Below are 11,806 nucleotides of genomic sequence, written 5' to 3'. Positions count from 1 at the left end.
TCAAAACAGTGTCTCTGTCTTGTGGTGAAAATACAGATTTTAACTGAAATACTAGGAGATGGATATTGTTCATACCCTCTTCTGCTGTCACCACATAATGTGGAACTCCTCATGGAGTAAGTACCCAGGCAGTCCATTCCCATAGGACTTTCTTTGATCAGTCCCTTTGTTCACGGAAGAGATGGAAAAGTGTTTACTTGTGATGATTCAGTTACGCTTTGAAGTACGAGAAAACTCGTCTTCTTATCACTAGTGCACTGAGCACATATTCTGTATGTTTTCTCCTCATGGCTACCCTTCTGAGCCCTCCAGCTCCTTCCTTCCAAACACACCAGTTCAGGAGTAGGTTCCTGTACATTTCACAGACAATCAGATCCTAGGATCCTGTCTCATCCTGGACTGGAAACACATAGCACTCAGCACTGCTCCGTCCTCCATACTCTGTTCAAAGAAATTGGATGGAGATCGTGTATTTATCTTCTGACATAGAAAGACCGAAGAAAAAACCAATACAAACTTATAGCTTTGACTTCCCCCCTCCAAGAATGTCTCCATTTGCATGAGTTCCATTTCCCCACTCACTATACAATGCAATTTGAGAGAATTTCAAGATTCTTCAACACGTTGCTTTTTTTTATCATTCCTCATAAACTTACATGCACATGTAGACACCTCTTCAGTGTACTAGGTACCAGAATCCTGTTCCTGTTATGCCACAGTTTCAGAGAAAATCGTGCAAAGCGAGAACAAAACCACCTTGCAATATCAGCATCAGAAATGCAGTCACTAAATCCAGTCTGTTCCCGTGTGTCCCAGGCTTGTTCCTGTTAAGAGCTTTCAGGTCCAGCCCACTCTGAATTAGACAGCCATGGAAATGTCTAAACGTTCCTTCTTGGCTAAAGACAGGTTTGGTTTTTTTTTTTTTTTTCCCTGGGGAAGACCTTCATTTGGGAGTTCACGGAACTGGAATAGCAATGTCAGATCTCTTAGTTTTGAGGCTGTATCTTCAGGAGAAATACACTTGCTGGGCTGTGTGGTTCAGGACTCTGTGCTCAGCTGGTGCTTCTGCTTGTAGGATGCAAAGCACATTCTTCGCCAAACCAAAGCCTCTGTCTGTCTAGGCTCTGGAAGACGTGGGGATATCTTGTCTGTCTGGAAGTACCAGCCTCTGCCCTCTCCTTCTCCCCAGGCATATGGCAAGTGTTTGTGGTGAGAGGATTCCTGTTAATGCTTTGTGTGGGGAAAATCCAGCCATCTGCCCTCTCAGGACTCTCTTAGCTTTGCTTAGCGGGCGGTGCCATGATTACAGATCAAATTCAGAGATTTCACTCAGCTGATACAGCAGAACAGAAAAGGATGGCCGGTCGTCTTTCTTCTGAGCAGGGGGGAGAAGAGAGAGGGAGAACGTTAATGTCAGCTTGAGAGGAATAGCAAGGTTAGGAAAGAAAATCTTGTGAAAAAACTGGGTATTAACAAAAATACAATCTATTGTTACAGAGAAAATGCCAACGGAAGAATGAGCTTCCCCTTCTGTGCAATGTTTCTTTTCTACTAGCAGTGAATTTTGCCTAGTGGACACTAAGTATCTTGTAATGGGTTGGCTGTCATTTTTACCATCACTATTGAAACTCAGCCCTGCAGATCCACAGCTTTCTTAGGAAGCGAGATGTCTCAGTGAAGTCAACACAGTCTATAGAAACAGCAGCTTAAATAAAAGGCAGAGAGCCTAGAATTTGCTTGCTAGCATGGATGAAAGCTACAGAGTGCTTCACCTCCAGGATTTTATCTTGTGTTAGCATGTGAAGTGTATACCTGTCTCTCCTCCTAAAAGCCAAGGGGAAGACAGCTCTTGTCTTTGGGAACTAGGGCTCTCCCATTACAATACTAACCATCCTCCAGCAGTGGCTCATGACCTCATAAATCACCTTGGAGGCCAGCTTGGGTTTGTAGAGCCGAAATCCTGCATTGATTTCTTCCACCACTTCTCCATTGGTGCGATTCTCATAGGGGATTTTACCCTCACTGAAGACCTCCCACATCAGCACTCCTAAAGCAAACAAATGAGAAAAATCACAAAGCAGCAAGTGAAAGCCTCAGCAGGCCCACAGCCGCCTTTCACCTGCTCTTCTCTGTAGCTCAGTGTTGGTGTCTATGACTTGGAAAAGCATTTTCACTCAGATTCTCGGTACACTTCTGAAAAATCAGTCCCTAACACAGCTGTACAGTTTGAGGATGCCAGCTAGGATCTCAGGTGGGCACTGGACTGTATGGAAGTACCAGTTTGGTGACTGCAAGTTTGACTTCTCTGCATCCTGCTTTAAGATAGTCTTGCATGACAGGGATGTCTTTCCGCATGAGTCAGATGAAGTCTTATGTGTCAGAAAGCAGAGCAGTGTCATATGTCTTCTCCCAAACTGTGAAGAAGAGGGAATGCTTGTGCATGTACTCCATCCAGATGTGTAATCTGGGAAAGAGAACCTGCTTTTTGCCCTGATTCAGTTTATCTATTTTTGCTTCCAGTTAATCCCATACAAGAGACATGTCACTGATGTTCCTGCCTGCAGTGTGTCCTACACTAGAATCTGCTTGTATTTTGGTGAGACTCAGGAGCAAGAAAGCAATATGAACTTCTCCATTCCTGTTAGTCAGCTTAGCCTCAGTACTGGGAACTCCTTGCCTGTAAAACGTCCCAGATGGTGTGATTCACTGGGATGAATTCATACCCAATGACAGTGGAATTTCAAAGGATCACAGCACATTTTTCGTCTTTTTCTAAACCATCAAATGTTGTCCTGTGATTACGGTTCAGAGCTGTACAGAAAGTTGTGCTTCTCTAATGTTGTGGAAGAGAGGCAAAGACAAAAAGATTCTGGAATATATTGTGGTTGGTGACCAGATCAGAGAGGCTCTGCAAGTGGAGTGAATACAAGGCATCTGTGTTATTATTAGGTTTGATTTCTTTGGTCAGCTAATACGACTGACTTGGTAAACTGTGTTCACATTGTATTAGAAAAGGGAGACAGACAGATAGATAGACTGATCTGAAATAAAGTTGTGTAACTCCACAGTCAACTTTGCTAAATAATGCCTGCTTTCCAGCTTTGAATTCTTCAAATGGGAAGATGCATAGAGATTGCAGCTCCTCACCAATGATACTGGCTCTACTGAAGAATAAGCAAAGCAGTTGTACTCCCCCAGTGTGCAAATTCCTGCACTGGGAATTTCTCACACCCATTTTGTTCTCCTGGGCACAGCAGGATTTCAGGTCTGGCAGAAGAGATGAATGGGCTGTAGGGTAGTGGAGCAGAAAGCTTCTCACAGTCATGAGACCATGACATGACAGAGGAATCCTCTTATGCAAACCCCACTGGATGGGGAGATAACAAGTCTGACAGATGTACAACACTGCTGTCTGCACTGACCAACGCAAACAAAGCTCACCGGTATTTCATTCAGCCCTGAAACTGGAGTGAGCCAACTTCACCAGGCTTGGCTTGACTGTAAATCAAACTGAGCACCCTTTTTGGAAGCATCTGACTCTCAATGCACAGGCCAGTTTCTGATTTGTGAAGCAGAAGAACATTCTTATCAAAGTAGGATCTCATGACACTGCCATGTTGCTGTGAGGTGTCAGTGATAGATCCACTGGCAAATGTTGTCCCTTATTATTACTGACAGCCTCTTCCACGTGCCAGGGGACACAGAAAGAGGAATGGTGCTCTCTGAAGCATCTCCAGGTTGGGCTCACAAAGGCGGTTGCGTGGGGCTGAGCACCCAGCTCCCCCTATGCTGTTCGTAACCCACCACGGGAATGCACAGCTTCAACCAGTGCTCAGTTCAACCACAGCAGCACACAGTAAAGGGAGAGGGAAGCACGGAATTCACAAGCACAGACTAGCAAAGGTTATAATCCTGCATTATTTACTGCTAGGCCTGGAGCTGAGTGGCACCCCATTGACTGTGTGCTGTGCACAGCACACTGCGGCGATTCATTCTGCAGTACCGCGATTTGCATGCTAGCTGGAGATGGGCCAGATAAATTAGTGTGCCAGATAGCCTTTGTTATCTCCAGTGCCAATGGCTTTGGGGGAAAATATATACAATGGTTTTCTTATCTGTGAGGGTGGGTCCAGAAGGGAGACCAAAGAAGAGGTGCAAATCATAAAACAATGCATTGGGGAGCAGGAAATGAGGTGAGAAAATGTGAGCAGTGAAATAATATTTTCAGATTGGCATAAAGCAAATGGAGTCAGCAGAGCAAACCTGAAAAGGCAGAGGGTTTGTGTGCAGCATCAGTGCCTGGGACTGACATGCAGAGAGATGGAGTGCCTAAATGTCTTTCGTTTCCTTTCCTTTCCTTATATAATTTTGTCAGTGACTCTCTAGCCTTTTCTTGGACACTCTTGCTATATCAGCATGAAATAGAGTTCAGTATTTGGTATTATATAGGATTGGACAAGTATCATGCATTAGATTGGCAGTATTTGCAGTGTTCCAAGGAATCTAGGTAGTTTACTATTCTTTCCTTTCTTTCATTTAAATGATTTAGGCTTGCTTTCCTAAGCCATTATTCAGGCCAAACACCCTTGGAGCCCAGAGGATGTAGTGTTTAGGAGAGGTTACTTGAGGACCAAGCCCCTAGGTTTTCTGAGCTGTCATTTGTTGAATTTTTCCCATTCTGACAAGACGTTCTTACCAAATGACCAAACATCAGATTTGGTGCTATAGTTGCTGTAGGAGAAAACCTCTGGAGCAGACCACTTGACTGGAAACTTAGTACCAGTGGAGCTGGTATACTGATCATCAAGGACAATCCTGGAAAAGGAAAAGAAGGGAGTGTGTTGAGTAACTCCCCCCATCCTGTGACAACCCCGCGGGGAGCGTGTACAGCCTCGGCAGCATTACCTGGACATCCCAAAGTCGGACACTTTGACCACGTGGGATTCCCCCACCAGGCAGTTCCTAGCAGCCTGCAAGAAAAGAAGGTGCAAAGGCATTAGGTCAGAGCTGAAACACTGTCAGAGCCACTCAGTTGCTTTTGTCCTGGCAGAGCAGACAGTGCTTAAAAAAAGGGAGAATCAAAGTGACATCGTACCATACAAAGAGGGCGAAAACTTGAGGTTCTCATGCTTTCTGTACATTTTATGGCCAGCATGTTCCTGTTGCCACAAAAGCTGTTCAACCATCAGTCTGACTTGCAGGCCCTTGTTGGCCAGAAAGGGCAGAGAAAGACCCTGAAATATCCACAGCTACTCACAGTCCTTGCTCCCCTAACAAAACAACAGCAGTGACTGATGCAGCTTGATTGAACACTATGTAATTAAAAGTATTTTATCAGCAATGCATGTTTATAAATCTGTTAGAACAGCTCTCTTTGGCATCTTTGCTGATTTTAGGCACGAAAAGTGCTCAGTACGCAGGAACTGTGGGAGCTGGGGCTCTCAGGGAGCAAAAGAGTCCACTCAGAAAAAGAGGGAAACTTTATGTCCTCATTTCTTCTCTCCCAAACACGATAAAGGGAAACAGATTAATCAGCGCTCCAGGGGATGTTTTTTTTTCTTCCCTAAACTATTGATGCTGCTTCTGCAATAAGGGGAGATACTGGATCCCCTGTCAACAGATAGGCAGGAGGAGTGAAAGCTGAAATTAAGGAAGGGAGAAAACACAGGGAAAAGCTCAGCTGGAGCAGAGAAAAAGTCTATGTGGGACCAACATACCAGGTCTCTGTGGATGACAGAGTTTTGTTCCAGATAAGCCATTCCTTCGCACACATCTTGGCACATCCCCAGCAGGGTTTCCTTTGAAAAACTGCCCCGCTGGCTCCTGAGGTAGTCAGACAAGCAGCCGTTCTCCATGAACTCAAACACCAGGCATATGGGAGTGTTCTCAAAGCACACGCCATAAAGCTGGACTAGCTTGGGGTGAGACAGCTTCCTGTGGGATAGGAGGGAAGGTGGAAAAGAGGCTGAAATAGGCTCAGTGCCTTCTATCCTTAAAGCAAGTGTGTTATGTATGGCCACCCATGTCACCCTGCTGCAGCCTTCTCTCTGCAAAGGCCAACTATAAAAGGAGAAACAAGAAAATGTGTAGACCAAGTCTAATGTCAGGTAGCACTAAGTATTCTATTTCAATGGTAATGGTCACCAAAAGAATTTTCTGCATGGAAAATCACCCAGTCAAACAAAAATAAAGTCCATTTCTGTCTGTTTTGAAGGGAGGGAAATACAAAAAATAAAACCAAAGTCAATAAAACCAAAGAGAAATATTTTCAGTTGTGCAAAGTAAAAAAAATTTGCAGGTAAGGTTTTTCAATAAAATTTCCCTCAAATTTTAAGAGATTTCTCCATCCAATTATTTTTGACAAAACCCACTTTGCTCTTCAAAACAAACCATCAATTAACCCTGCCTCCCAGAACAGCAGACATCTGGAAGACCATTCTGGATATTGATAGACTTAGAAGCATAGTAATTCACCTACACTTTGAATTACTTTCCTTTGTAACCACCAGAGCTCACCAGTCTTTCTCTATGCTATTTAGATACATAGTAGATAATCCAAGTTTAAATCCCCCGTTCATATTCTTGAACATTATCACAACACTTTGGTTCAGTCTCATGAATCGTACAGGGTCTGGTTTTCTTGGTGAATCTATGACTTACATCAAGACTTTGGCTTCCTCGATGAAATCCTCTTCAGACATTGCTCCCTCACGAATGGTCTTTATGGCTACTTTTGTCTTCTCCAGCAAGTAGCCAAGGTAGACCACCCCAAACTGACCACTGCCAATTTCTTGTACACGGGTGAGCTCAGAAGGGTTAATGACCAATTTTCCTGTTAATTGTAAGGGAGAAAGAGTAAGGATCTAGCAGTAAAATGTCAAACAAAAAGCTTTTGTGGGTTAAACATTGAGATGGGAGTTGAAGTGAGACTTTCTGGCTCTCCCTGAAATTGTCTGTCTGATCTTTGGTAGCTCATTTGACTAGTCCATGCTGCAGGTCATGTTCAAGAATAGGAACAACAACATCCCCTTTTTTCCTCCATTTATCTTGTCTATCTAGTTCTTCAGGGAGGATTGTTTCTACCATGCATATGTGCACTACTGAGCACAACACGGTTTTGAGTTTCTTGGAAGTCTCCAAGAGTTACAATAAAGATGATACCAGCAAAATTCTGTAAACAATATACAAATGGAAGGTCTTTCAGGAGGGACTAGGCATTCATATGATACCAGCAAAATTCTGTAAACAATATGCAAATGGAAGATCTTTCAGGAGGGACTAGGCTTTCACCAAGTTATGCTATGCTCCTACTCCCGTCACCTTTGTTCATCATTCATTTCAGTATTTAATGTTGATTTTATTAAGACCCTGGGGTTCTCATCACCTCCCTCAAGGCACTGCACCGCATGATCAGTTCATTCAGGTATCAATGGTAATGACAAAGATGATAATCTAGTGAATACTGCAGTGTAAAGATCAGAAGAAAGCTGTTTATTGTGGTGGTAGTCACATTAATATTTGTCAATATCTATGGGGATATTCAGGATCGCCCAGCTAAGCAGCAAGAAGTGTGATTCCTGTATAGTCATAAGAGTACCGTACCGTAGCTCAGCCCTGCAGTGATGGGGGCCTTTTTTCTCCAAGAAGAGACTGCATACCGCAAACGAGTGACAAGACCTGAATAGCAGAGGAAAAGACGGGTTCCAGTTACTGTCACAGTCATGGGAAGTGTGGCTGTCACTGGATACTGGGAGCAGATTTATTGCAATGAGTTCTCAGCTCCACTTGAGGGCAGCTGAACCTCTACTCAGACTGCGATTTCCTGCCTGCTAGAAGTAAGCCAATTCTGAGCATTTTCAGCTTATTTCCCATTTTCACTCTGTCAGCAAATTTGAGCTGTGAGTTTCTCTTAACTGTGATGAAATTCCAAATTATACCTTTCATTTTTAGAGTATTTTTGAAGCCCAGGGTTTCCCTTGGTACTACTGGACTGTAGGTTTGGGAGCCTTTAGTGACTCCCATGTCTGGCTATGGATACTGGCCTTGTCACAACATTACAGTATCATAGCCAGCCTTAGAAGGATGACCAGAAAGAAGATGTAATGCTGGAAGCTGGCCTGAGATGGTAATTTTCCTGCCATCCAAGTGCCAGGATAAATGGAAGAAAAGGTGATGCCATTTAATGTTTCATTGTGAGTGCAGAGGGCTTGGGAGCCTTCCTTCATTCAAAGCAGTCACCTGGCTGCATGGTAAAACAGCAGCTTTCCTCGTCAGCATCAGCCTTCACTCACCTCCTGCATTGTGCTGGTGATAGTTGATGAGTTCAGGGATGCAGTCAAATACATGCTTTTCTGCCAAGTAATATCGCTTGGGAAATTCAGTCGTCTCATTGATGTGATAATGCTTTATAACGGGATTGTTATCCGTGCTGAAAAAGAGGAGGTTTTCTTTGAGGAAAACTAGGTTGCAGCAAAAAGACAGGAATCTGAGGTATAAGTGGAAGAGGAGCAAATGAGCAAAAGGGAGAACCTTCCCTATGCAGAACGAATGGGAAAGGAGCAAGGAGTGAGCTGCAATTGCTAACAAAAGCTGTGTACTTGCATGTTCTCCTTCTCGCTCAGATGGTCTCATCTCTAGAAAGGCTGAGGTTTCCCGATAAGAGCAGGTTGAGTACTAAGTTTCTCTGCCTCTTCTTTCTGAAACAAAACTTTCTGCCCCATCACTGAAACCCTTTCACTAGTCTTGTATTACCCACCTCTGATGAGTCCAGCATATAGTCCATGTTGATCCTACCAACACTTCAGTTGGAGGGGACAATTTCATCAAAATTGCAACCCCAGTGATGCCTAAGGCACTATTTATAGGCATATATTTAGATGCAGGGAAAAGTGGAGCCTTTAATACACTTTGCGAATAGCAGCTAACTCTTCTGCCTTTTTTGGAAGTGTTTTCCTCTATCATTTTCATAAGCCTTCTGCTCTCTCTTTATAATGCCAAAACAACTACAGCAATTACACTCTCACAGAAGCCATTTCATTGATGTAATTGATGTGAAAAGCTGCTGAGCTCAGCTGTACCTTAATGCTTTGGTGAAAACAGAGACGGTGTACATGCCAGGCTGCCTCGAATCTCTCACCATGAAGGCACCTTCCCTACCCTGTAACAGGAGCAAAGGAGGAAAAACAGATTAGAGACATATTGGAAAAAAAGAACAGGGCTGGGGGCAAAGCTCTGCTGATTTCAGCCCTGTCTACTGCTCAGTCACGAGGATGTACTAAACATGTTGAAAAAAAAAAGATCCATCAGCCAACTGACAGAGCTTGGTCTGTTCCATGCACAGCTCTGATGGCTGCCCAGGGCCTGCAGGTACACCCAGCTGGTCTTGGGTGCTATATATTTTTAGCTCTGTTTCCTGAGGAAATGAGACTTACGCGCTTGTGCTGAGTATGTGTGGGTGTGGGTACATGAGCGTATGCCTCTCTGTCCCTCCAAACCTCTCCTCTAGAAATTTTGAGCCCATTGATTGCTTTCAACCCTATCTGACAGAACACTGGTGATACTAATTTCTCACGAGTTCAATAAAATGTGCAGCCAAGTGGAAAGGCAAACCCCTCTGAGTGCCTTCCATTCAGAGAGCAGCTACAAAATGAGAGTACAATCTATTCAACACCAGCGATTCCATATGGGAGTGTATGAAAGATAATTTATCAATGTACCACAAATGGGAAAAGCCCTGACAAGATCCTGCCCTTTCATAGGTACCCCAGTCATCCAGTATCTAAGTATAAATGTGTAGGAAAGCAGGCTTCCTCCACTCGGGCACTTACAGAACAATCTTCCTTTTTCATTTTTCACTGTATTGTTTTCTACTCATCTGAATGCTAAAATGTATCATAGACCATCATCCTGCAGGGCCAGGCCCTAATGGATCAGATGGCAGGGGAGAAGATTTAACATCAGAGTTTGGATGTAATGTGCTGTGCTGACCTATATATTGATAAGAAAAACCACATTTTTCTTCTGTTTGCAGATAAAGATGCTTTTCATCTGGCATCTCAAGTACTTGATTATTTCATTTCCTCCTTTGCTTTACATGGTGGATTTTCTCCATTTTATATGTCCTCTATCCACCCACAACAATTGGTGCAAACCTAATCCACTAAGTGCACTCTGCCTTGGTCTCCTTCTCACCTCCTCAGTGGACTGATTCAGCTTCAGGTGAACATAGAGGCTACCGCATCTCCTGCGTATGAACTGCTGACTTCCAGCACGCAGCTCTGCCCCAGTGGGATCAGGCCACCGAGCTATGAACTTTCCAGGGTTGTCTCTTCAATGCGTGTCTGCACAACATCTACCATATCTGCACTATACAATATCTAGCACAGGGAAGCTCTAAAAAGGATCTCCAGATGCTGCTGTAGGAGCATCTATATCATGCACAGTAAGGGCTTTAGGACTCATCTCCCTGGCAGTCTGGAGTTGCTTGCACAGGTAGGCAAGTATTGGAGACAGCATCCTGCCTGAGTTACTTTAAGCTCTGTTTTTGCCCTTCCATCTTACTTGGCTGCAAGGTTGGCCAAAGATCACTTGCAAGCTTGGCCACGTTTTTGGGGGGAGCTGTGAGAGCTGCAAGGTGTTGAAGCAGAAGTCTCTGCAGCCACCCAGGGGTAGTTGCCACAGACAAGCTGCGCTGGTAGGACCAAAAGGAAAAATAAGATCACTAAACCATGCGTGGACACATCCCGTAGGAGTTTATAGGAACTAAAAGAATTTTTAAAACCACACAAAAATGCTTTTATTTCCGTAAGATACTATTATTACAAGAAAGAACACTTTATTTGGGTCTCCTATTAGTGTAAGAACTGATTTAAAAACTAAAATTGTGTTTGTGTGGAAAATTTGAACCAGAAGTTTATTCTTTTTGTTTTCACTACAGTCTTCACTGTAAAACTTTGGCTCAACTGAAAAATTAAAGATGCACGCTCACATGCACACACACACACACACACACAAAACCCTAAAAAAAACCCCAAACCCATACTTTTGGCTTTCACCCAAAATATTTCAGCATGAGATTGGTTAGATTTTCAAAGAGAACTACTGGCATCCACAGGCCTCCTGCAGAGCCAGAAAAGATGAGCTAAAATCACAATTTTCAGTCTACACACTGTTCTGAAACATTGTTTTCCATCAGCCCCAGTTATTGGGTATGTTTGACCAAGGAAGGATGGCACAGCTCTCTGCCCACACTCAGCTACTGTGGAGGTAAGCGGGGGTTGCTAGTGGTCCTTTATCTTGCATCGCACACTAAGAATAGCCAAGGACAGCAACACAGCAGGAACCCATGGTTCAGTTCTCTCTTACACAAAGCAGCTCTTGCAGGCTTTTCCTCATTTGTCATTAATTAATTATTATTGCCCATCCACCCCACACATAACACTGGTTTACCTCATCCTTGAGGAGTGTTTCTGCTTTGCTTCTGCTGATGTTCTTATTGTACCATCTGAAAACATCAAAAGACTCCACGTCAGCGTTTCTAGGCTACTAAAGTTTCTGCTGAAAAGCTTCTGAATTGAGCATCCCCAGCGCTAGCAGCAGCACATTATGTGGGGCAGGGACATCTGAGGCTTGTAGCTTCTAAAACAAATCCAGGGCACTTAGAGGTACAAGAAAAACATAGGCACAACTTACTCATACATTTGCAGATTCTCGGGTGATTTTTCCGCCAGGTAGCTGCTTGGCACATAGCCTTCATGCCTGTTAAAATGTGACATGGCGTGAGTGCGCTAGACAGACAGGATTTTCT

At 43.8% G+C, this 11,806-nt stretch overlaps 1 protein-coding gene across 1 annotated transcript in view; it reads right to left on the bottom strand.

Annotated features, from left to right (window-relative positions):
* Positions 1-1,303: 1,303 nt before the first annotated feature.
* ITK (IL2-inducible T-cell kinase) overlaps positions 1,304-11,806 on the bottom strand; it is a 31,661-nt gene continuing 21,158 nt past the window's right edge. The window contains exons 7-17 of the mRNA XM_009709376.1: positions 11,692-11,757; positions 11,449-11,503; positions 9,078-9,157; positions 8,292-8,428; positions 7,603-7,677; positions 6,661-6,832; positions 5,718-5,934; positions 4,906-4,970; positions 4,697-4,815; positions 1,890-2,047; positions 1,304-1,375 (exon numbers count right to left, since the gene is read on the bottom strand). Coding sequence (XP_009707678.1) covers positions 1,304-1,375; positions 1,890-2,047; positions 4,697-4,815; positions 4,906-4,970; positions 5,718-5,934; positions 6,661-6,832; positions 7,603-7,677; positions 8,292-8,428; positions 9,078-9,157; positions 11,449-11,503; positions 11,692-11,757 — 1,216 coding nt within the window. The remainder of the gene's footprint in view (positions 1,376-1,889; positions 2,048-4,696; positions 4,816-4,905; positions 4,971-5,717; positions 5,935-6,660; positions 6,833-7,602; positions 7,678-8,291; positions 8,429-9,077; positions 9,158-11,448; positions 11,504-11,691; positions 11,758-11,806) is intronic.

This window comes from Cariama cristata, unplaced genomic scaffold (genome assembly GCF_000690535.1).
Source record: "Cariama cristata isolate BGI_N322 unplaced genomic scaffold, ASM69053v1 scaffold8861, whole genome shotgun sequence".
Taxonomy (NCBI): domain Eukaryota; kingdom Metazoa; phylum Chordata; class Aves; order Cariamiformes; family Cariamidae; genus Cariama; species Cariama cristata.
This window is presented reverse-complemented; position numbering and strand designations above follow the sequence as displayed.